Here is a 27,486-nt window from a genome sequence, read left to right as displayed (position 1 = left end):
ATCTCAACTGAACATTACATTTTTAACCACAATAACCAATTGCAAATTTTAACTTTTTATGACAAAACATTCAAATAAAATTCATTTTAAATAATGATTATTGCTGCCTACCTTCTTAAATGGGGCGTTTCCACTGCACGGTACAACTCGACTCAACTCGACTCTGCTAGGTTTTTGGGGGTTTTCCATTGTGGATAGTACCTGGTACCTGATACTTTTTTTAGTACCACCTCGGTCGAGGTTCCAAGCGAGCCGGGCCGATACTAAATGTGATGTCAAAACTCTACAGATCACTGATTGGTCAGGGAGAATCGTCACTACCAACATCACTGGATTTCCGAAACGCGACATCAACCCGCTAGTTTTAAAGTTAGCAACAGCGATAAAAGTATCATTTGTTCACGTGACTTTCGATTGTGAAAAAAGAAATGGCTGTTGGATATGCCAACAGGGTATGCCAACTTCTGTAACCAGATCTTGTCTTGCAAGTTGGAGGACAAGTGAAACGGGTTGCTCGCAAAACAATTCCTGGACTTCACATCTGAGTTCAAAAAGCCTGTCAAGTGCGATAACCAGCACATTTCTGTGTGCGGAAATTCTATGGAGGGAACGAGAGGTTGTGTCGAATGAAGCGACACTAGGGGTACTTTCTTGAAGGCCTCAGTTACCTCTGAACTTCAGAAAAGGCCAATGTGGAATTGGCAGACAGAATTCGCATGTCCCTCCCCCGGACATATGGGTATAAAAGGAGGGAATCGTGCATCTGTTCATTCAGGTTTTGCACTGAGGAGCCAAGAATAAGGTTCGGCTGTTACAGTGGCTCGGTTAAGCGTCGTGGCAGGGGGGACACAACGTCTCGTTCCCTCCATCAGGGAATGGAGGTTGCAACAGTAACCTAGACTTCCCAATCTGTTGCTCACTCGACGTTGTGTCGAATGAAGCGACACTAGGGGTCCCTATTCAATCACACCATGCGCTGAACCGTGTACGTGAGCTGCTGACGCTGGTGCGGGTAGGCAGTTGTGTGCCAAAGCAATAGGCTGCGTCAGACTGGACGTACCCTTCCCCAATGCCCCATAAAAAATTTCATAAACTTTTTAGGTTCCAGGCATCCCATGGGAGCAGGCCACGCCTTTTCTTTCTATATGTTTCTCCCATAGAGTTAAAGTGGCTGAGGCCATTTAACGCTATAACACGCATCGGGGAAGGGAGGAGTTGCTACAAACACAGCGACCGGGGGGCAGAGGGAACCGTCCACTGGTAGGGGGACCGTACCACGGAAAATACAGGGGGATTAATCCATGAAGGTCAATCCTGTAGAGCACATATACCAGTACAGAGTAATTAGTACCCTTGGTGGGTTTGGTCGGGGAATTCCTCCGCTGAATTCGCGGACCAGAGGGCTAGGGAGGAAGGACATCCAGCGCAAGTTTAGTGGACTCTCCTGGGAGAAAGAGCGCACGTGATCGCCTCAGTGGAGGGGAAGAGCGCAATGTGCAAGCAGAACACCCGGTCAACCGTTCCGCATTACTGTTCTATATGCTCAGACCTGAGAAAATACGGGACGAAGCCAACTCAACCCTGAGATTGTAGAATCTCGTAAGGGTATTGGGTGTTGCCCAGCCCGCCGCTATGCAGATGTCATTTGCCAGTGCCCAAAAGAACGACACAGTGCTTGTAGAGTTTGTTTGAACCTGCAAGGGGGAGGACACGGCCTAGGTCTGACTAGCTGCTCAGAACATCTAAAGCTCTGGAAGGGTGGCTTGGCATGATGTGGGCGATGGCCTCCATCTGCTTCGTCACTGTATCTCAACCAGGTTCAGCCACAGATGTCATTCCTGGACCACGAGTGTGAGCGTCGCCTGTCCGAGTACCGGCACTGTGACCTTCGTGGCCCGGGGGTGCTGTCGGTCGTCGAGCAGCACTTCAGGAACAGGACTACCCAAGTGCAGATTATTAAGCGCCTACGTGGACTTGCAGAAGGGCCATAGCATGCAGGGCGGAGACAGCTTGAGGGGGCGCTCAAAGAAACCATGGGGGGGGGGCTGTGAGCGGCGCGCTGACATGAGGAACCAATCGTCTAGGCTTGAGGGTGAGGGGGGAAAGAGGGTTCCGGTCCAGCCCCGTGCTCACAGCGGCCCAGGCAAGCATAGCGGACATCTGTGTGTCAGGCTCAGACTGGACGAGCAGACCCGAAGGTGGCAGCCCAGTCAAGTCATCAGCATCAGTCTCCACTGTGACACTCTCCGATGCAGTGGCGAAATCCTCATACAGCTCGCAGGGTCCAAGGGAGACATCAGACTGGCCGTGGGGTGAGCCGGTCTTGCTTCGGACCTGGACGGAAGCAAACGATCGTGCTGGGGGCGGGTGGTTCGTGAGGATTTACCCGGCGAAATAGAGCCCGCTGCACTCCCCAAATCGCCTTTATTGCTAGCCGCGACCGCAATGTTGCCATGGTTATGTTCTCGCACTGAGAACACAAACCATTCATAAAACGCTGCCTGTGTATGAGCGCAGCCCGGACATGCGAGGCAGCACTTATGACCGTCAGAAGCGGAGAGATATCTGCCGCATCCAGGAACTGCACAAAGCCGGAAAGATATCTTTAAATAGACGTGTCCTTAAAAAGATGTTCAACGCGAATGTGTATACTCTTTTGGAGGAAATATACTCTTTTACAGGTCTATTTGCTCTTTTAGGAAACGCTGTCGAAGCGCCGAGTCTCTGGGTTTAATTTGAGTTCATGTGTAATTTATTGAGAGATTTATTGAATGGGACTTTTACAAGAGCGAAAGTTCACAGCTGCTGCCCTATCACAGACTGTCATCATCTCAAGTCATCTATGCTGCAGCATCAAACTCTTCAAAGTGAAACACTTTCTTCGCTCCGCACAGTGAAAATATAATGATTTCATCATGCAATGCCTTAATTTAACACCAAGACAAGTTTATATTTCAAGATTAAAATCACAGCTTCAACTTAAGGCAGCATGTCGAGGTAAGTTTTGGCTCTAATGCTAATGCTGGCTTTTCTGTGTAATGTGATGGGAATTTTCAGGGTTATTCTGTAACTGGTGTAGGGTTTTACATATATAATTTAGAGATGTGGTGGGTCAGTTAAAATGGGTATTTTACATACATTTTACCACCATTATATGTAGGGTAGTTTGCATCCGTGCTAAATTTAGGAGGGAATTTTGGGTCGTGAAATACGTGAGCTATTAACTAAATTAAATTGTCCTTATTAGGTAATGAAATGTATAACTGAATTAGTCTCGTTCGACAACCATTATAAATTAGATAAATAACAAATAACTAGATTATTTGTCTTAATAGATTCTCCACCATTGAAATTGTAATACAACGTCTAGTTGTATCAGCTCACAATTTCTACTATAAGGAAATAGCTTTAATAAGTGAATGATTAATTCACTTATTGGAGTGATATTATTGAAAATAATATCACATGTATTTAGGTACAGCTTTGAACCAAAATCTTTCAGAAACAGGGATGAGATTATTTATCAAAATATACCACAGTCAAGTTGTCTTTGAACACAGACAAACTTTATTACTATTCTAAACATAAATCAAATCTAACAGTAGACAGGTTGGTGAAAAGTGACAGAATGTGAAATAACTGATCAGTACAGTGAAGATTAACTTTACAGAGTCTGTTGAAAATACCTAAAGAATCATTTAATCCTTCTTTGAGTCTACATCGATTTGCTATCGGATTACCCAAATTATTTGATTAATACACCAGCACTTTGAGCACAATACTGGAGATGTACTTTCTTGTCTTTGTGGTGTTTCCTTGCATTCTTTTAAAGGTTCGGAAAGGTTCTTGGTGCTTGGTCAAGTTTGTTCCGTCCATGTTTTGATCTCTTTTTGACCAAATTTATTGTCCGTATGAATGGTGAGGTTAGCTGTGAAGTGAGGCCTTCTCACTACTTCTCGGGATGTCGAGTCCCAAGTTCCCTTGGATCTCACATAGGAGGACCTGGCCGTCAGCGGAGCGACCAGTTGAAGCACGTGCAGGCCAAAGAAGAGTAAGCGAGGAGAGCAAGAGCAGCTGAAGAGAGCAAGATGAAGAGAGGGAGTTCTTCCTGTTTGGAACATCCCCCAAAGGTGTCCTGTGCCAATCAGAAGTGACTTTTCAAAGTCACATGGTCAACTGGGCTGTCCTTTGTTTCAGACTCTTAAAAAAATGTCCCGCTCAAAAATAGTGCATATTTAGTCATGAGCTTTTATACAGTGCATCCGGAAAGTATTCACAGCGCTTCACTTTTTCCACATTTTATGTTACAGTCTTATTCCAAAATGGATTAAATTCATTATTTTCCTCAAAATTCTACAAACAATACCCCATAATGACAACGTGAAAGAAGTTTGTTTGAAATCTTTGCAAATTTATTAAAAAGAAAAAATCACATGTACATAAGAATTCACAGCCTTTGCCATGACACTCAAAATTGAGCTCAGGTGCATCTTGTTTCCACTGATCATCCTTGAGATGTTTCTACAACTTGATTGGAGTCCACCTGTGGTAAATTGATTGGACATGATTTGGAAAGGCACACACCTGTCTATATAAGGTCCCACAGTTAACACTGCATGTCAGAGCACAAACCAAGCCATGAAGTCCAAGGAATTGTCTGTAGACCTCCGAGACAGGATTGTATTGAGGTACAGATCTGGGGAAGAGTACAGAAGAATTTCTGCAGCATTGAAGCATCCATCATCCGTAAATGGAAGAAGTTTGGAACCACCAGGACTCTTCCTACAGCTGGCCGCCCGGCCAAACTGAGTGATCGGTGGAGAAGGGCCTTAGTCAGGGAGGTGACCAACAACCTGATGGTCACTCTGACAGAGCTCCAGCATTTCCCTGTGGATAGAGGAGAACCTTCCAGAAGAACAACCATATCTGCAGCACTGCACCAATCAGGCCTATATGGTAGAGTGGCCAGACGGAAGCCACTCCTCAGTAAAAGCGGTGCCTGGAGTTTGCCAAAAGGCACCTGGATGACTCTCAGACAGTGAGAAACAAAATTCTCTGGTCTGATGAAACAAAGATTGATCTGTTTGCTCTGAATGGCAAGCGTCATGTCTGGAGGAAACCAGGCACCGCTCATCATCTTGCCAATAACATCCTTACAGTGAAGCATGGTGATGGCAGTATTATGCTGTGGGGATGTTGTTCAGCGGCAGGAACTTGTAGACTAGTCAGGATTGAGGGAAAGATGAATGTAGCAATGTACAGAGACATCCTTGATGAAAACCTGCTCCAGAGCACTCTAGACCTCAGACTGAGGAGAAGGTTCATCTTCCAACAGGACAATGACCCTAAGCACACAGCCAAGATAACAAAGGAGTGGCTACAGGACAACTCTGTGAATGTCCTTGAGTGGCCTAGCCAGAGCCCAGACTTGAACCCGATTCAACATCTCTGGAGAGATCTGAAAATTGCTGTGCACTTTTGGCTGTCCCCATCCAACCTGATGGAGCTGGAGAGGTCCTGCAAAGAAGAATGGGAGAAACTGCCCAAAAATAGGTGTTTCAAGCTTGTAGCATCATACTCAAAAAAAACTTGAGGCTGTAATTGGTGCCAAAGGTGCTTCGACAAAGTATTGAGCAAAGGCTGTGAATTCTTATGTTCATGTGATTTTTGTTTTAGTTTTTTATTTTTAATAAATTTGCAAAGATTTCAAACAAACTTCTTGCACGTTGTCATTATGGGGTATTGTTTGTAGGATTTTGAGGAAAATAATGAATTTAATCCATTTTGGAATAAGGCTGTAACATAACAAAATGTGGAAAACATTTTGTTCCCAGATCTGTATGACTCTCTTTCACTGCTGAACTCAAATTTAGATTTTTAGAAGTATTTCTCAGCTTAGAAGGTCCATACATGCAAGTGGAATGGGTGGCAACATTTTAAAGGTAAACAAAATCACGTAAGTCAGCATAAAAGTAATCCATAAGACTCCAGTGGTTAAATCAGCATATTCAGAAGCGATGTGATATGAGAATACGTGGATCAGAATAAGAGAAACAGATCACTTTCACATTCTTTTTGTGTTTTTGGTGATTCACACTTATCTGCATATCGCCCCCTACTGGGCAGGGAGAAGAATGTCTAGCAAAAAAATTCACACGTCTCTGCATATCGCCCCCTACTGGGCAGGGAGAAGAATGTCTAGCAAAAAAATTACAAATATTGATCTGTTTTTCACCCACACCTATCATATCACTTCTGAAGCTATGGATTTAACTACTGGAGTCTTATGGAGTACTTTTATGCTGCCTTTATGTGCTTTTTGGAGCATCAACATTTTGGCCTACAGAGCTGTAATATTCTTATAAAAATCATAATTTGTGTTCTGCAGAAGAAAGGAAGACATCCCTTTTTGGGATGGCATGAGGGTGAGTAAATGATGAAAGAATTTACATTTTTTGAGTGAGCTATCCCTTTTAAGTCATTGTAGCTCAGCCATAATTTAATATTTTGTCATCATTCCCCTACCCTCATGTTGTTCCAAACCCGGGTGACCTTTTGTATTGTGTGGATGTTAGACTGACAGTCTCGGTCACCATTCACTTTCAAAATATGGAGAAAAAAAAAACATTAACTGAAATGTTTTACTCTTGTTTAACTGAACATAGTGACTCAGGCAAACATTCTGTCTAATTATCTCATATTGTGTTGCATGGAAGAAAGTCATACGGGTTTGGAACAACATGATGGTGCATGATGACATAATTTCCATTAATAATAATTCCTTAATACATGTTAAATGGAATATAGGGGAGTTAACATCTATGTCATTTGTGAAAGTAACAAGTTACTCACTAGTCTACTCTTTTAATTGGATACTTTCTTATTCAAGTCATTTTTATGTTATTACTTTTACTTCTACATGAATATTTTTTTTTTAAAGTAAGTGTACTTTTACTTGAGTACAGTTTTTGGCTACTCTACCCACCTCTGCAGGTAGGCACAGATTTTCTCCCATTGTGTGGGGCATGCCTCTTTTAGCAATGTGGTAGCTTGCCAGAAATTAAGCACTCTGTGCATTTTTGGAAGACCCTAAGCCTAAATGGGAGTGCATAATTTTTTTATTGGTCTGCAATTCTTCTAATTTCCCTCAGACAAAACTTGCAGGCATGTCTTGAAAGTTGAAATGTTTTGTTTGTAAATGGCAGACCATATTAGGGCTTGAGACTGCTATTGGCTAAAACTTCACCACAGACTATTGTGGGTTTAGACTTTCTGGTCAGTGCCATCTACACAAAAGATACTGATGTAGATTGCTCACCTCTGCAGTCTATCGATTTTCTTAAGGTGCCCATTTTCAACCAGGTGTCCATTTTGAGGTATGTACAGTAGCAGGCTAATATTGATCAACTAGCTAATTTTCACTTGACACCTAATCTGAACATAGGCGTATCTATTTGATGCAGAAGCGCCTGTAATCATGAGATAAAATTATTAATAATCATGTTTACAATGTTGTGCAGTTGTAATGCTTACAATGTGAAATTGTATTTATCACAAAAAAAAAAAAAAAACACTGACATTTTAAAAATAAAGAAACTTTTTTAAATATGTAAATAATATTAAGATTAAGAAAATCTGCCATTACAAATATTTTCTTGTGCACCCCATGGTCACCACAGTTTGGGAACCGCTGATCTAGAGGAATAAAATCAGACCATATGGAGGGAGATGGTGTGAACACATCCAAAATTACATGCTTACAAAGTTAGGAAAACTATTTTTTTTTTATTCTGTCATAAATTTATAAGCACATACAATATTATTTATGAATAATTAGTGTTTTTAAATGTTTTATTTGGGGGGTTCTCTGTAAAACTAGACATAATTTTTGCAATTATTCCACAGTGTGTAAATGGTGAGTGTGAAAAATTGCTGGTAGCAGCCCAACATTTTTTATAAGTTTAAGAGGTTAAACAAAACAAAAATATTTTTTTTTTAATATATGCAATATCATATTTACTGATTACTCAGTAAATATGATATTGCATATATTAAAAAAAACAAATTATTTTTGTTTTGTTCATTTTTAAAAAACTAAAATTTGCCCAAAATGCTCAAAGAAATAAAATGTGGAAAAACACACACACAAAAACTAATAAAATATAATCAGAAACATTTATATATTCATATTGTACTTAGTTAGAAGGTCCCCTGTATAATTCACAGCATTAACTAGGGGAGAACTTATTTCATATGTAAGCAAAAGAGACATTATAACTGAAATATATCCATATGAATGTAATTGAAATCGGAATCGAATCGAGAGCTTGAGAATCTGAATCGAGTAGGGAAATCTGTATCAATACCAAGCTCTGAAAAATAGTGTTCAGAAACTGACAACCGGTAAATTTACGACGGCCCACAGGCGTTTTTTTTCAGCCGCTGTTTTCATAGACTAGTGCTGTCACAGAGACAGGTAATATGTCATGGCACCTATTTCAATGAAATCTTTCAAGAAAAATGGGACATTTTCTATGTGTCATTTCATAAAAAAAAAAAAAGAAGTTCAATAAATGAGTCTCAAGACCCATGTGTTCTTTTCTTGTTGTTTTATATCACAAGCACATGCTCTGTGCAAATACCCATTACACAGATGTTCAGTGTAATGGAATATTGTAATGTCTATTCAGTTTTTTCTCGTCTGCCTCAGTAATGTAATGTCTTTGAATTATATGCATTGATTAATTTAGATTAAAATGTTTGAATAGATTGACAGTTCTAGTGAATTGTGATTTGTTGTGCCTGTTTGGTAGGGTCAGCCCGTTGGTCAGTGTGACTTTGACAGACGTTTGCTGTGTATTGTGAAGGAGATCATCTCCCCTCGCTCTGAGAAGATAAGATTGGGCCAGATCGACAAAGCCAAGGAGCCGTTCAGTGTGAGAAACAAGCCTTTCTTCGACATTCATGCTGCACGCAAGGTATATATTCATAAACCGCAGCAGCTCTCTGTACAAGTGTGGAAGGAAAGCTAATGATGATGAAACAGTTTTGTTTTCACATGCACACTGTTCTTCTCTTTTTATGTTTTTGGCTGCTAGTAAAGAGGTGAACCTGTTACGAATTTAATTGTCATAATTCGTGCATCTTTTAACAACCTTTAATTCCGTGGGAAATTTACCATCAGAAGTTTAGCTTGTATATCATTTTTATTTTCCGGAGCTCCATGTGGCAACACATAAGTAATGTTTAAAATGGGGACGTTATAAACACTTAATGTGGCATAATGTACTAAAACCACATTTCTCTCACACTTTTCTTGTCCTAAGCACAATTTACTAATATAATCATGACATTGAAATCCAATTAAGGCAGTATTTTCACTGTTAGTATTTTCCCCAACATAGAAACCCATTAAAAAGCTTAACATATTGGCATGAGAGAAAGATATCATTTCTGATATTATCAGAAGGAGAACAAAAGTGAGGTGACTGCCAAGACCAAAGGTTTGTTGTGGAATCATAAAAGACATATTTCCAGAGAACACAATAATATCTGTTGACATGTGGAAAGAAAATCTAATGGTCAGTAATACATATCTCTCCTATTAAATATTTTAAATTATCATGTCATTCTGATATAATGGATCACCATCTCAACTGTATTATGTCCCGCATTAAATTGAATTGAACTTTCATTTGTTCACAGAATTATAGTCTAAAGTTCGTTTTTAAATTGAAGGGCTAATAAGATACATAGGCCTAATAATATATTTTTATACCATATCAATAGTTACATTTTTTAATTTATTGGGTTGGGTAGTGTTTCTGACATGTTTCAAAAGAAAACTTATTTAAATAATTTACTATAGTTTTGGGCTTAAGTTAGTGTTCTAATAAAGCACGTTGAAGATTTTATCCAAGTATTGCATATTTATTTTTCATTAATCCTTGTGCGACCCCGTGTCCACATGCGTAGACATTGTATTTTGACTTGGCTATACGCAACACATAATTTATTTGAATAAAAACCATAAAGAGTTTGGTTGTAAAGAGTAATTTTGTTTGATATATGCTGCATTAAACAAAAAACGCGCCAGTGCCGTGATAAACATGATGTACGCCTATGTGGAAACTGGTACCGCATTTCCTCAAAAGTTGAAAAAAACATCTTCAGTTATTTTGAATAACTTTCAACGCTAACACATCTGTAGGTCATTTCACTTCATTTTAATCTACATTTTGTTATATTTTATTTTGTTATCACTGTACAATACGATTTTGTTCATTAACATAGAATCGTACACATTGTAAATGCATTCCTATATATTTACTGTGTATTTTTACATTGAGAGTAAATGGGTTCATCCAAAACCTGAAAAATGTTGGTTTCAGAGGCTTTATATGGAGTTAGAATGAAAATAAGGTGCATTTCGAACTGTTCTGAGACCAGTGCAAACAGACAGCACGCTGGATGTTAAGTCATTCACTCAATAGGGAGCAAGGAAGCATCCTATTGCTTTCTATGCAGCTAAGTGCAATCCTAAAATCCAACCAAAAGTTCAGTTTCAGGCTGCAGATGATGTTTGGACCACTCAACATGTTTGGTAGACATGGGATTCAGAATTCAGAATTTTACAATGCAGCAGTTTATTTTTACATGGTTAGCAATGATTGGATGACGCTGGACATTACTTTAAATTAAAATTATTTATTCAGCTTTACAGAAAATCATCAGTAATGTCTGTAACGTCTCAAATACATGAATAACCAACACTCCTGGAAACATAATAAACAATTTGATTAGAAAAATATGACTTTCTATGTCTTAGTTTTACTTAAAATTTCACAACGTAGTCTCATGTCCACATGTGTCGACATACATTTTCAGGAAAACTATTTGGTCTATTTGTTTTTTTTATTAGGTGCTACTAGTTACAAATCAAAAAGGGAGAATGAAAATGCACAAAGCAGTCACATGGGGGTCTCAGGAGGTCAATATATCTTCACGGAAGTTTGTGATATTTAAAAGCATACTGAAAAAACTTTATAGTGGAGTGGTAGTTAGGTGCAAATTTTGCCATGGAGCGAACACGGAGCATGGTTTCTCTTTTAGGGTGCGGGAAATGGACAATGTGGAGTGGAGTGATTATAGAAAGCTTTGAGCGCAGACGGGAGATTGTTGCTGCTTGTTGCACGTATCTCAAAACATGCTTGGATGCGGCATATAATTGCAAAACATTGAAACTTTTTGTAAGTTAATTTTTAAAACTATTTTAAACAGCCTTGACTTTCTATACAGCACTGGCAGAATAAAACAGGAGAAAAGAAAGGTTTTTCAATCTACACATTACAAATCTTAAAAATCAATTAACATACATTTACTTTATTAACACACTCATTTTATTAACTATGGTATTTTGGAAGAAATAATTTCTAAATGTATTTAGACTACTGTTTTAATTACAAAAATGCCATAGTTTTTTAGAAAACATAGTTACTAGCCATAGTAGTAAAGAGCAATGGATTTTACCTATGGTTATCCTGGAAAATCGGGAATTTTGCAGTCATGAAAATGAGAACAATAGCTAAATGCCCTGGAAAATAATGATTTGTCCTGGAAAACATTTAAGTGTAATGAAACAGTTTGACTGTGTTCCTAACAAGGTTTGTGCTACATGTATAAAAACATAGTAACGAATAGGGATGGACCGATATGGAATTTCTGGGCCAATACCGATAATTCACATCCAATTGTGGCCGATACTGTTGCCGATATTTAAAAAATAAAACAATGTTTTCATTTTTAATCCTTTAACCTGGAACTGCTAGCTAATTCATTAAAAGCTTCTCATATGAGAAATGTGTGTAATTTTAAAGTTTGGAATTTTGACTTTCTGCTATTTAAGGTTTGGTGGAAGTAACATAAACCAGAAATGTGCCTATATTATAGATGTATGTTGATCTGTATGACATATAAATGGGCACCATACATTTAGTAAAAATTGTCATTTATTTCAGTGTTTATGGTAATTCTAATGACTCACCAAGGCCGGGTGTACACTGTGCGAGTTCTGACACTCGGGAAGTGTATCTGAAAATCATACAGGTGCAATCGTACACGACACAACTTTACGAGCTGGAGAATTCCGGAGCAATCGCATGAATTTCCACTCTATCATTAAGACATAAAGCCAGAGGAGGACATTGCTTTCATTCCTCGTAGCTTGCGTTTTAGAAATAAAAAAGTATACTGGCATGGCCAGGGGCTGCATTAGATGAAAACTCATCTGCCGATTGAGGGAAAAAAAAAAAGGAAAATGATTACAAATGCTGTCCAACATTTGACAGATTCTGATTTCGAAGGGAGGCTGTGTGATTTTATGACTGCATAAAATCACACACAAAATGTGCAAGATTAAAAAGAAAGTGTTGAAAATTCGTGCACCATTTCTGTCGGTTGTACTTGGATTTAATTTAAATGCAAATATGACATGTAGTGCAGAGTTATTTTAGTGGAGTAGGCTACCTGTATTATTCAGCTTTAGATGTATGACACGTCATCTGTGTCACTGTTTGCATGTTGATAGAGACATTCTGAAGAAGATCCATGAGGTCTTCTTTCCATGTGAATGCACTTTAAAGCCACACACAGCAAAGTTTAAAAATCTTGTTTTAGCACAGTGGTTGGTTGACAGGTAGAACTTTCAACCTAGATGTCCTTGATTTCTCTAGAGACGCGCTTGGAGAGTTAAAAAAAAAAAAAAAAAATCAATCACATATACACTATCGTATGTATATACAATTATAACAGATGATATACCTCCCTAAATGTAGCCCTAGAACTGAAACGAATGCAAGTATGACAAAAATAAAGACCATGATGGAAATTTTACAACTTTCTCCATCAGAGTGACAAAGATTGTTTTCTAGCGTGACTCTTATTATAAACCTTAAAAAATAGCTTGCTAAATTCAGGCTTACCAGGTGCAGGAATAACTGAACAGAACATGTCCTGAAAAATATGACGTGTTCTCACTTGAACATCCATCTCTCATGCAGGGGCTGCATGAACTGCTACTCTTGTGCAATCTCATGAACGCGCACAGAACAACAATGGTCGGTCAAGATTTTCACTAAATAAATTAGATTTCAGTTTGATTCTCACCAGACCATATCATATAGCTTTAAAACAAGGCACAAGTCTCATGTAATTATTTATTACACTGAATTGTACTTTAGCGTCCCTTTGAAGCTTGAAGAGAAGGTCATTGTCCACTGCCATTGTAGAACATAAGTGAGGAGACAATTTTTTCAAGATGTCTCCCTTTGCCTTAAAAAAAAAAAAAGATAGTCATATGGATTTAGAACAACACGAGGATGAGTAAATGATCTCTGAAGTTTCTTTTTGGGGTGAACTATCCCTTTAAAACAAACATACAAAACACTGCTAGAGAAAACACATTTGTGTAATTGGAAGTTTGACTCAAACTCAGTTACTGAGATTTAACCCTTGTGACAACTAGCCCTGGTCTCCCCTACCTAATTAAATTAGGGATTATTAGTGAAATGTTGTAAACCCACTCTGTATTGACATGCTCACAGACATGTTGCATGTTATGGGTATTTCACTCGCAGTTGAATTAGACATAGAATTAGACAGACCTTTAATGCACAGATATTAAACCCACAGAATTAAATCCTCTTTCCTGTTTTCAACCGATTACTTTTCTCACAAGGCCAACTGGCAATATCAGGAACCTCAACATTGAGCTGAAACGCTCTGCTCTATTTCTGTAGGGATAAGTGGGATAATTTTCTGTGAAATTAACATGTGCCAGGATTTCCCAGAAATTTCCCACAAGAACAGCTTCAGAACATGTCAGCAGTGACCACTTTGTAACCACAGTTCATTCTCTGTTCATTGTTCGCCATGAATAAATTTGTTGCCTCTGCTTAATCTTGTGCCATGGACTTTCATGCCCATGTTCTGGATGTCTTTGTATCTCAGCTTTGTCTTATGTAAGAAAGAAGTCTTTATGGATGAAGTCATACTGACATGTTCTAAAAATGTGAGGGGATAATTGTTGTGTCTCCAGATATGGAAAAATAGAGAAATTGAGAGATTTCCAACAGTACTCTGTGCAGAATGACATGATCAGGCTTTTGTCTAGACATTCACTCACAAACATGATTTGATTTAAAAAATGAAGCCTCAACACTGTTCTTGAAAACTGAAAAAAGGATTTAAAATAGAGAGCAAATGAAGGCAAGAAAGTCTAAGCAATAAAATAAATAGTAAACTAACAAAAGAACAAACAAAAGAGAGTGCACAAACTAAAGAAAGCTGGACAGAACAAAGAAACTAAAGAAAGAATGTATATCAGAGTGGAAAAAGATTATCTGCAGCACTCAGTGTAGAATGGCTGTGTATTGTCTGTGGTCTGTTCACTCACATATCAACAAACAAAGGATTCTATCAGATATGAAGCCTTAACCAGTTTTCATGAGCACTAATGTCTCTTCCTGTCTTGAATCCTCTTGAAAATACTTCCAACCATCTCCTCAGCATGGGGATTGACTTTCAAAACATCTCTGTAATATGTATACCTATATACAGTATATGTTACATTTACACAGCTCTTAATGGATAGTTTGATGATAAATATGATAATCCTTGTTGGTCATTATGATATAAATTAGTCTCTCATAGCCAATGTTTTTCTAAGACATTACCTTAATGTCTTAATAAATATTAATAAAGTATTGTGATACAAGTAATATTATTTAGATAATGGACTGATTGTAGAAGCTTTTATGTTGTATTCATTCTTTTATAATGATACTGTTGAAAGCATTTTTTTATATATATTTGTTTTTCTTTAGAATATTATTATGCGACAATAATATTGTTCTGAACTTCTGTCTTAATTTCTGGAACACATTTCTCCGGCAAAACTTAGATTTCAGTTAAATTTGTGTTTACTATAACAAAGTAAAAAATAAAAGAATGAACAAAAGACAAATGGCAAATAAACAGAAAGAACAATGTAACAAATTAAAAAGAGAGAAAATGTAAAGAAGAAAAGAAAATGAATGGAAAAGAACAAATGAAATAGAACAAAGGAAATTAAGGAGAGAGAACAAAGGAAAAAATGAAAACTAATAGGAGAACAGATGAAAAATAACAAATTAAATAGAGAAAGATCAAATGAAACCACAAAAAAAGAGAACAAAGGAAAAATAACAAATGAACGGATGAAAAATACAAAAGAAAACAATTGAAAACAAAAGAAAGAAAGAAGAAACAAATGAGAGGACAAAATTAAGGAAAACATACAAAAGACAATGGATGGAAAAAGAACAAAGGAAATAGAACAAAGGAAAAATAACAAGAATGGACGGGAAAGAACAGATGAAAAAAACAAAATAAATCAAACAGAATAAAAAAGAGAACAAATGAAAGAATGAACAAACAAAAGAGAGAGATACAATAAAAGAATAAAATGAACAGTAAAAGAACAAACAAAATACAACAAATGAAAGAAAAGACAGAACAAATGAAAAAATAAAAAAGAACAAGAGAACGGACAAAAACAAACAAAATAGAAAGATCAAATGAAACAACAAAAAAGAGAACAAACTAAAAAAGAATGAGAACATGTGAAAAACAAACCCAAAAGAAAATATAGCTGCAAGCAGCAATGACAGGCCCAAACAACAATGGTCCATTTCCACCTGGTGGCTTTCCGAATACAATACAAGGTGGACACATTCATTTGGCATTTGACGTTATTCTAAACAATTTTGAAGCAATTTGGGTAAATATAAGGGAGCTATTTTAAAGTATGTTGTAAGAGCCACACTCCCTGCTGCCAGGTGGTGGCGCTTTGACCGTGACCCAAATTACTCAAATCCATGTGATTAGCCCCCAAGATTAAACATACAATTTTTTTTTATATAAATCACACATGGCACACAGAAGATATGAGACACTTACTTTTTCCCATTTTTCACAATTAATGCCTTGCCATGGCAACACCATTCGATATATCAAAAATCTGTTCACAATTTAGCAATCAATGTCTTTGCATAATGTGGTGACAGTCTCATGAATCCCCTAGGAGGAGTATTTAAAAGTTCAGAGACTGCAATATTAAAAAATATAAAAAATGGCCAACTTTCTGTCGGGCGGAGCTAATAACTATAATTTTGAAAGTTGTGCGGCTTGCTGAGAAATGTATTCACACCAATTTTGTTGACTTTAGGTTAAAATGGGGGTGCTACAGAGGCTTACACACCCATTTTGAAGGGGGAGCTATAGATACATATATGCCCATATGTGAACTTTTGCCCAGCTTTAATGGCCAATGAATCTGACGTGTGTGCAAAATTTCATGACATCTTAAGCATGACAAGTGCCTCAACAACACCCAAATATAGAAAGAAATGAATAATTACAATTAATGTGTTGCCATGTCAACAGTATTTAAGATATCAAATATCCCTTTACAAATTTACATCAGCAGTGTCTTGACATTATTGTAAAGAATTTTGAAGCAATTCATGTAAACACAAGAGGGTTATTTCAAAGTCTGTTAAAAGTGCCACACTTCCTGCTGCCATTTGGTGGCACTATGATCATGACCCACAATAGCTACATCAATGTGATCAGCCCACAAGGCCAAACATACGGCTTGATGTAAATCACTTGATGTACGCAGAAGATATGAAACACTCCTTTTTCACCATGGCATCACCGTTAGATATATTTTTTCATTTAGCATATCTTGGAATGATGTCGCCCACATTTGATACCTGTAACATGAATCCCCTAGGAGGAGTATTTCAAATTCCAGAGCATGCATTTTTTTCAACAATCCAAAATGGTCGACTTCTTGTTGGGAGGTGCTTATAACTGTCAGCACGAAAGTTGTCCGGCTTGATGAGATCTATATATGTACCAATTTTGGTGACTGTAGGTGAAAATGGGACTACAGAAAATTGGTGACTGTAGGTGAAAATGGGACTACAGAGCACCCCCCTTAAAAGTACATATAAAGAATGTACCCCCCTTGAAAAGAATAATAATAATTCCTTTGAAGAACAATAGCGTCTCCGCACTTTCATTGCTTGGGCCATAATGAATGGAAAAAGAAATGAAATAGAACAAATGAAAACAAAAGAGAGAACAAGTGAATGGACAAAAAAAGAACAAACAAAAGAGAAAAATTTACAGAAAAAGAACAAACGAAATAGAAGAAATTTAAAAATAAAGAACAATAAAATAGAGAAAAAACAAATGAAACAAAAGAAAAAATGAAAGAGAAAGAACAAACAAAAGAAAAAGAAAGCATACTGTATATCCGAAGGGAATTTCAAATACAAAATGTAATGCAACTTTATAGTGCTCAAGACAGTCTATACATAGCTGCAGTGTACAAAAGAGCATAGAGTGCAGTGATAGTGGCATCGCCCAGCCATTAACATCCTGTTCCTCACTATTCAATATTCTCTCCACAGTAAACATTTAATCTCACAGGCAAGACTATGAAATAATTAACGGGAGTAAATGAACACATTAAGTGTTCATTAACTCATTAACAGGGTCAGATACAGACAGGAGTGTTTTTAACTGGCCACTAACCTGAGCAGACTGTAAAAATAGGTAATAATATTGAAAAGACTGCAGTGACTCAGAGCTTTGAGGGTAAGTTTTATTAGGCATGAAAGATGCTGTTTGCAGCAGACTGCCTAACTGACTGGAATTTGAATACACTGAGACGCTTTATATGGCAGAGCAGATGCTTGTGTATGTTTTTGAGTGATTAAATGAAAACTTCTAGAAAACTTCTCAAAATGTATATTCACTTAAAAAAAAATATTTACACACCCACATATTGTTCCAAAACTATATGACTAAACCATTCCTAATCAGACTTTAAATTTAGCTCGCAAATTGTATGGACTCATTTTATATAACTTTTATGGTGCTTTTGTGTTCTTTTTTGAAGCTTGAAAGCTTCAGTCTCTATTCATTGTAATTGTATGGATAAAGCTAAGAGTACATTCTTCAAAATGTCTCCTTTTCTGTTCCACAGAAAAAGAAAGTAATACAAGTTTGGAACTTCATAGGTCTGAGTAAATGATGACAGAATTTTCATTTTTGGGTGACCTATCCCTTTAAGACCCTGCTGTAGCCCTGTTTGCAGCAGTTCTATAATATAAAGTGTCTGTAGTGAGTAATGTTGTTTAGCAGCTTGTTGAGGACAGATTATCATTAAATAACTAATTTAACTGTGTTCAGTTTACAGAGGCCAAGGTCTCTGACATATTTAGATGTGTACAGAACATTCTTGCTGAAGATCAGTTTAAATAAACAGACTCTGGGTCTTGAAACATTTATTAGACGAGAACGCATTTACGGCAGCTGTACTATTGACCCGTCTTCACTTAAAGAAAACTTTAAATCTTGAGTGCTCCAGTGCCCGCTCACTCAATTTCACAGTGTACTTTCTGTTAAGGTATGCATTTTATATTTTTGTGCCCTTACTTGGATAACTTTTATATTTCATTGTTTATATATTGTAGTGTTTGCTATTTCTCACTAGAAAAAGAAATGGCTTGAACCGATCTAAGATGGTTTTCCAGGTCAGGCTGGTCTGGTTCCCTGGTTTTGAAAAAATGTCATGCACTTCTCAAATTGGCCAGGCAGGGAGATCAGCTAAACCACCTAAAACCAACTCCAAACCAGAATTGCAAAACATCTTTGGCTGGTTTAAGCTGTGTTTTTTTCCATGTATGGTTCCACAGGGCTTTCTCACTCTACATTTTTTAAGGCAAACATGAATTGGACCTATTTACTTAAAACATGTTCCTGGTGTTCTTCTGCACCTTTGTAATATTTCATAAAAATTATAACTTTATAACCATTATAAAGTTATAACCATTTCTGAAACGGCTTTCCTTTTCACCTGATATCACCAATCCCTCTTATTTTTCTATCAGCTGACACTTCACCATTCAGTCAATTCTGCATAAAATCAAATAAAAAAAAGTTAATATTGAATATACCCTGTTTCATTTGGAAATGCTCAAATTTCCAGACAGAAGAACATTTTGTTACAAATGCTATTCCATGTTTACTTCCTTTGGGAACATTTAAGGCTCTATTGTCCTGCCCAAACTCGTATTATTGTTTGTGCCACTGTTGCTGTGTTGGGCTGATGTGATGCTTAAATAGACTGAGCAATGTTTTGATAGCAGCAAAGAGTCAAAGTGTTAACACTTTTAAGTGTTTTTATTATAATGAATCAAGACTAATGATTTCATTCAAATATAAATTTGTGGGTGTTAAATTACTATTCTCCTGTCGCAGTTAATCTACTGGTAGTCAAGTAAATTTTATTTGTATAGCGCCTTTCACAACACACATCATTTCAAAGCAGCTTTACAGAAGATCAGGCATTAACAGACTATAAAACTGTAATGTCTATAATGTCGATGAATCATCGTTGTGTAATTAGATAAAATACGATTGTTAATCGTGTTTAAAAATAAGTAATTCAATAATAATTGTATTAATAACCCCAGTGAGCAAGCTGAAGGTGACTGTGGCAAGGAACACAAAACTCCATAAGATGTTGATTAATGGAGAAAAATAACCTTGGGAGAAACCAGACTCACTGTTGGGGCCAGTTCCCCTCTGACTAACATCATGAATATAATGTAAATATGACTTATAATAGGTTTATGATGTGAAATGTGTGTGTTTCCACAGCTGCTGGAGGGCAGTTTCACATCTCAGGTCAGCCATGAAGTGGATGGTCTGATCTTCCAGCCTATAGGGGTGAGTCTGACTGATTTACCTTTTACCTAGCTCACCATTCACATAAATACAAACTGGTTTTGTGAAATTAGAATGTGCCTTTAAATTCAGAAAAGAAAATGCAGGTATTGTGGCTGAAATTAAGGAGTAAATATGAGTGTCTGACTGTGTTCAGAATGGAGTACTAGCTTACTATATACTGAATAATGCAAAGTATAGTGTGACGAGGAGGAGGGTGGGGTGGGGCCGGGCCGGGCCGGGCCATGAGTGTGCACGCCTGGACACCAATCGGGCCAATCAGCCGAGGAGAGTGATAAAGACGAGCCGGATGCAGCAGTTAGAGAGAGAGAGAGAAAGTCATTAAATATTACTTTGATGGTTCATCCGGTTCCCGCCGCCTCCTTGCCCGACCTTTAACTGTTAAATATATACTGGATATATACTGGCTACTTTTCAAAATATCTTGTTAAACAGAATGCATTATGCACCATCATCATTTTAGACAGTAATATGCTAAATTGTTATCATATGACTACTTTATGCACATGTTTAATTCTGCAAATAGCATCCAGTTGTCAGCATATTTAGATTTTTTTATTTAATTTTGTGCTAGCAAATTTTCTTTAACTTTGTCAGTCTGATCAAATAAAGAGTCAAGATTGATATGTTAAGAAAAATCACTGCTCATATCACTTCCGTTTTTTTATCACACTGAAAATGGGAGGTCAAACTGAGTGAATTGTGTTGTGGGATAAAGTCAAATTACTGCTGAAGAAGTAATCCAAATGATTTAGATTACAATACTGACCTTGAGTCTAATGGAATACGTTAAAAATAGCATTTTACATTTCACAAATCTCAGAATCAGCTTTATTGCCAAGGATGCTTACATATAACAAGGAATTTGTCTTGGTGACAGGAACTTCCAGTGGACGAACAAGATAGACATAATAATGAAAAAATACAAACAGTATCAACAGTATAACAGTTCAAAGGTAGTGGGCAGGGTGGGGTCCAGAGTGATTTTTTCACAGTCTTTTTCCTCACTCTGGAAGTGTACAGTTCTTGCAGGGTGGGCAGGGGGCAACCAATAATCCTCTCAGCAGTCTGAACTGTCCTTTGTAGTCTTCTGATGTCTGATTTCATAGCTGTGCCAAACCAGACAGTTATTGAAGTGCAGAGGACAGACTCAATGACTGCTTAGTAGAACTGTCTAGAATCAGCAGCGCCTGTGGCAGGTTGAACTTCCTCAACTGACGAAGTAAGTACAACTTCTGCTTTTCACAATGGAGTCAATGTGGGTCTACCACTTCAGGTCCTGTGAGATGGTAGTGCTCAGGAACCTGAATGACTCCACTGCTGCCACAGTGCTGTTTAGAATGGTGAGGGTGGGGTCAATGTTGGGGTGTTCCTTCTAAAGTCCACAATCATCTCCACCGTTTTGAACGTGTTCAGCTCCAGGTTGTTTTGACTACACCAGTGAGCCAGCCGTTCAACCTCCCTTCTGTATACAGACTCATCGTCATCTTGGATGAGGCCGATGACAGAAGTTTCGACTGCAAACTTCAGGAGCTTGACAGAGGGGTCCTTGGCGGTGCAGTCATTTGTATACTGGGAGAAGAGTAGTGGGGAGAGTACACTGGGGGGTGCTCCTGTGCTGATTTTACATGTGCTGGAAGTGAATTTCCCCTGTCTCACTTGCTGATGCCTGTCCATCAGAAAGCTGGAAATCCACTGCCAGATAGATGCTGGAAAAGAGAGTTGTTGTAATTTAGTCTGTAGAATAGCTGGGATAATGGTGTTGAAAGCTGAACTGAAGTCCACAAAAATCTTTGCATATATCCCTGGTCTGTCCAGATGTTGCAATATATGATGCAATCCCGTGTTTACTGCATCATCCACAGACCTGTTTGCTCTATGCAAATTCAAGGGGATCCAGAAAGGTTCCTATGATGTCCTTCACGTGGCCCAACACCAGTCTCTCAAATGATTTCAAGACCACAGATGTCAGAGCGATGGGTCTGTAGTCACTAAGTCCTGTGATTCTGGGTTTCTTTGGGACAGGAATGATGATTGAGTGATTGAAGCAGCATGGGACTTCACAATGCTCTAGTGATCTATTGAAGATCAGTGTGAAGATGGGGGCCATCTGGTTAGCCCAGGATTTTAGACAAGCAGTTGAAACACCATCTGGGCCCTGTGCTTTCCTTGTCTTTTGTTTACAGAAGACATGGCACATCTTTTCTTCACAGATCTTAAGTGCAGGTTGAGCTGCAGGATGGGGGTTGCAGGAGGTGTTGGTGTGAAGTGAAGGTCAGAGCAGGTTTGGGATGTGAGATTGGGCCTTTCAAATCTACAGTAAAACACATTCAAGTCATCAGCCAATTGTTGGTTCCCTACCGTGTTGGGGGAGGGTCTCTTGAAGTTAATAATATCTTTCAGGCCGCTCCACACTGATGCTTGGTTTCAGCTGTTCAATCTGTTGTTGAATACATTTTAAAAGTAACCCTTCCAACCGGGTCAAAATGACCTGCAAGACAAATGATGTGATATAATGAAGACATAGTAAGAGAAGTATGGTTGTATTCTCTTCTGAACAAAGCCTCCTTACAACAATTTCAGTTTATTCAAGTAATATTCCTTTTTTAATGACAAACTGCTAAATATGCTAAATACAGTGGCAAGAAAAAAGTATTTTAACCCTTTGGAATAAGATGGTTTTCTGCATTAATTGTAATCATAATCATAAAATATGATCTCATCTTCACAGAGTCACAAGTATAGATAAAACACAATGTGCTTAAGCTAACAACACACACAAAAATGTATAATCTTGCATGTCTTTATTGAACACATCCCATTAAACATTATCAGTGCAGCAATAACCTTAACCAAATGTTTCTGGTAGCTGCAGATTAGACCTGCACAACGTTTATTTTATATAGGAATTTTGGACCATTCTTCCTAACAGGACTGCTTCAGCTCAGTCATAATCTTAGGATGTCTGTGTGAACAGCTCTCTTGAGGTGATTCCACAGCATCACTATTGGGTTAAGGTCTGGGCTCTGACTGAGCCACTCCAAAAGGTGGATTTTCTTAGTTTGAATCCATTCTATAGTGGGATTTACTTCAATATTTAGGGTCATGGCAAGCAGTCCAGGCCCTGAAGAAGCAAAGCAGCCCCAAATCATGATGCTCCCTCCACCATTTTTCACCATTGGGATGATGTTTTCAGGTTTGTATGTGGTGTGCCCCTTTTAAGCCATACGTAGTTCTGCATGTTCTTCTTCCCAATAATTTCAACTGTAGTTTCATTCAGTCAGCAAAACATTTTCCCAGTAGTGTTGTGGAGTGTCAAGGTGGTCTTTGGCAAACTTCAGGTGCGCAGCAATGTTTTTGTTTGAAAGCAGTGGCTTCCTTCATGGTGTCCTTCCAAGGACACTATGCCTGTTTAATGTTTTATGTATAGTAGACTCATGTACAGAGGTGTTAACCAGTTCCAATGATTCCTTCATGTCTTTAGCTGTCACTCAAGGATTCTTTTTTTCCTCACAGAGCTTTCTGCGGTGTGGCCTTTGATTGATCTTGGCTGGACTGCCACTTCTAGGGAGAGTAGCACAGTACTAATTATCTCCATTTATAGAGAATGTGTGTGCAGTAGACAGATATCTTAGCTCTTCAAGATTACTTTGCAACCCTTTCCAACATTATGTAAAGCAACCATTCTTGATCGTAATTCTTCGGAGATGTATTTTTTTGGTTCATGCCAGTGAATTCTTTTTTCTAAGTTAACGTAGCTCTTACCCACACCAACTATCTCGTTTCATTAATTGGATTCAGGGTTTACCAGCGGTTGACTCTAATTAACTTGTTTTTACATCATTAGCCTAGGGCTTCACATACTTTTTCTAATTTGCAGTGTTGTATTTGTTTGAATGATGTATTCAGTATGTACAAGAATAATACTATAATTTGTGTTATTAGTTAAAACAGATTGGGTTTGTTCATTATTGTAACTTGGATGAAGATCAAACCAGATTTTAAGACAAATTTGAACAAAATGCAGGTCATTCCAAAGTTTTCATAAATTTTCTTGCCACTGTATAAATAAATAAATTAGCAAAACTGTCAAAAATCACAGAGCTTCTGTAGACTTACATTAGAAATGTATTTCTGATATGATGGATGGCAGTTGCTAAGGTAAGATTATTCAGAATTGTTACTACCGGTAGTGTAACAGAACCACAGACTCGAAGATAGTGTTGAACCCGGAGGTATAGTTTATTGTAGGGAAAAGGGAAGTAGGAGAAACTGAGTGCACAATGACGTGCAACGGAGTGAGTATCAGGGGAGGTTGATGAAGGGGCGATGGAGTGATGAGCCTTGACACACCTGATGGTTGGAGTGGAGAACTTGGTAATAAGTCGCAGTGATGAAGGAGCGAGGACCCGGAATGGCGATAGCTGGAAGGTAATGTTGAGGCACTTTGAGGAAGGAGCGTTGAACACGCCGGAGCGTTGGAGAGGAGATAATCGTCGTATGTTTACTGGAACGTAGGAGCGATGAGCGTTAGATGGAAGCCAGGAAACGTCTTGGAGAAGAAGCAGGTAAGTGAGTCTATGTTCACGTGTGAGATCAGACAAAGAGTGAACGGAGAGTGGAGCTTTTATGTTGTGACGCAGATTGATGAGGGAACAGGTTTCAGGTGCGGGTGATTAGTACTCTGGAGAGAGGGAACGTGGAGTGAAAGTGCTGGGAGTGTCAGGCTGAACTGTTACAGGTAGTCTGAATTCACATTCTTAAGTAAATTTTTATATGGTGTCCAGCCTGTTGCATTATAGTTATGACTCATCACTGGAGTGATGCCTCAGCCAGTTAATAATTTCAATCTTTCATTAAATTCCTGCATCTGAGCATCACTGCACGCCTCCATCCAATCATCATGTGTGATATTTTCATTTCCAAATGTGCTCCAGGCCTTTCATTTTCAATGGAAGACATTCTGTGACCTTGATAACAGTGTGCCTTACAGTAATAAAAGTTCTTTCAAATGACCTGATCCAGCGGAGAAAACACATTAGTCCTGTTTAAGGAGCAATTTGGAGAAAAAAATACTAGTGGTGCACCGATCACGAATTTTGAGGACGATACCGATCACCAATATTTTAAAACTGTGATCGGCTGATGTTCATTGTTAATTTTTACACCGTTTTTTGTTTTATTCATAGTTTGTCTTTTAAAATTTGTCAGTTTGTCAGGTGTACTCTGACAAAAACAAATATGTCATTTTAGTCAACGAAAAAAATATCATAAAAGATAGGCTAAAGATAGGCTACAAAATACTGTACAAACTCCCTTTGTTGTAAAAACTTTAGCTCATGAAATAATAGCATATATTTAATATAATAAAGTATCATCTACTCATTAGAAGTAAGCATACTGTAGTTTGTAGTAATTTTTCATGCTTGAAAGACTTATTAATATAGTGTTTTTTTACTTGCGTCGTATTCACAATGCACATTAGGCAGTACCGCGTATCTTGGATCAAGTTCATCTGTTCATTCACCTCATTGTCTGTGCAGATTAAATTTGTCATATTACATACTGAATATGTTGTGTATTGGTTAATGATCAGTGTGATGAGTCCTTTTGGTCTTGTATTCATTATCATTTACGAAATCAAAAAACCCATTCGTCAACTAATGTTTTCATCAGTGATGTCATTAACGATATAAACGCTGTATGTGTTAATGCCCCACACTGCAAAATTACATTATATTTACATTAATTCCCTTACAAAAAATTTAGATTTCTGACAAACTTGCCGCAAATGTCCCACTCATTATTTTGACATGCAAATTAGCTTGCGATTTGCCAATACCCTGTTGCCAATTTAGTGACTTTGTTGCAAGATTGTGACTTTCTGAACCCCATAGCAAGTAAAAGAGCCATCAAGCGAATAGTGACAATTTTAGCTAATTTTGTTGTCCGCTTTAGCGATATTATCCCACGTCTGGCGACAGAAAAAAAAAACAGCTCTATCGTGAATGATGTCTAATTATTCTTGGTGCTCTAGTGCCCCCCCCCCCATGTTTTAAATATTATTGATCTGCATGCCATCTGCACTTGGATTTACATGCAAACGGATGTTCTATAAATCGAATGACTAACCTCAACCTCAATTTGCATGCATTCTCTACGTTTACAGAAGAAAAATCAGCCTAAAGAGCATTTAGAAATGATCTTGCAGTGAGAGGGATAGAAATAATGGATTTGAATCCCTGATCTATAATAAAGTATAGAGATAAGAGATGTGAATAGGACGTGATAAGGACGTGTCACTGTCAAAAAGTATTGTGACACTGTAACACTGGTACCAGTAATAAATAAACACTGATGGTTCAGCATCACACACCAGATATGTTCACAAATAAGATATATTACATATTGTGTTCAAAACAGCTCCATGTGAGGCATCATTATAGATCTGTTTAAAAATATTTTTTTTATTTTTATAATAAAACAACATCCCCAACATTATACTGCTGCCTACCCCTGGTTGCTATTGCTAGTTTAATTTTGGCCTTATTGTTCAATAATGCAGTTCAATAACAAAATAAGTAAATAATAATAATACAAAATAAATAGTAATCCCCCACTATCTTTCCCTGCTTGCTATGCAGTGTTTGATAGGCTTATTTTGGCCAGCTTGTTCATGAATGTTCATTTAAATGTTTCATTACAAAACACGCAAAAAAAAAAAAAAAAAAAAAATGCACAATTGTTTTTTTTTTTAAAACATGTTATCCCACTGCCCATCACAACATTCTGATGTTTGACAAGTTCAATTAGTGATAACTAAATGGTTAGTAGTTAAAAACAAATTTTTGAATGATTTGTTAAAAAAAAAAAAAGATAGTTGATGGTATGATAGTTCTTCAACACTGCACCTTTAAAGAATTCCCGTAGCTCTGCAGCAAACCTTTGGCGTCAATGAAAAGTTTGCTATTTTGCATGTGAAAATAATGAATGGCAAATTTGCAGCAAGTTTGCCAGAACTGTTGATTTTGGTTAAGCGTTGTGAAATGCTAACATTTATTTGAATTGAAAACAGTTATTAATAATTCTGTTGTCACTATCAACAATCATTATGATAACTGGCAACAAGTAAAGCCCATGAGAGCCAGTGTTGAGTAAGTTACTTTGTAACGGGTTACACCCAACACTGATGAGAGCATAACACACCGCAGAGATAAGTTCAAAAATAAGACAAATATATCCATTACAAGCTCCAAAATAGCTCCAGTGAGAAATCATTAGTATCTATGATTAATTAACATCTTTGGCATTTTTTGCAATAAAAATCATTAAGCAAATGCGTGAAGAAGCATTGCCACTATTGAAGGTCACACCATGTCTACACCGGGCACGTCCATTGATGCGACGCAATTGCTTGAAACTGTCTCCACTGGATGCATCTAAAGAAATGTTACAAACCATTTATTTGTGGTGTTGGTAGTTGTAGCGCAAGTGTGCGAAGTGCAAAATGGAACTGGACACCCGTTTACTGTTGGCACGTTGGACATGCCGCAACAAATGCTGCCTTTGTAGACAGCATCATGGATTATAATGGGGTTCTATTGCTTTTGCTCGACACGATGC

The 27,486-nt window shown here is 37.7% G+C and overlaps 1 protein-coding gene across 1 annotated transcript in view; it reads left to right on the top strand.

The window, feature by feature from the left end:
• The window catches only part of LOC127621571 (mRNA-capping enzyme), a 195,351-nt gene that overhangs the window by 80,751 nt on the left and 87,114 nt on the right, over positions 1 to 27,486 (top strand). Inside the window, exons 11-12 of the mRNA XM_052095228.1 lie at positions 8,814 to 8,978; positions 19,777 to 19,845. Of these exons, the coding sequence (XP_051951188.1) occupies positions 8,814 to 8,978; positions 19,777 to 19,845 (234 nt within the window). The remainder of the gene's footprint in view (positions 1 to 8,813; positions 8,979 to 19,776; positions 19,846 to 27,486) is intronic.

This window comes from Xyrauchen texanus, chromosome 28, assembly GCF_025860055.1.
Source record: "Xyrauchen texanus isolate HMW12.3.18 chromosome 28, RBS_HiC_50CHRs, whole genome shotgun sequence".
In the NCBI taxonomy this organism is placed as follows: Eukaryota; Metazoa; Chordata; class Actinopteri; order Cypriniformes; family Catostomidae; genus Xyrauchen; species Xyrauchen texanus.
The sequence above is the reverse complement of the archived record's forward strand: the minus strand, read 5'-3'. Positions and strand labels throughout refer to the sequence as shown.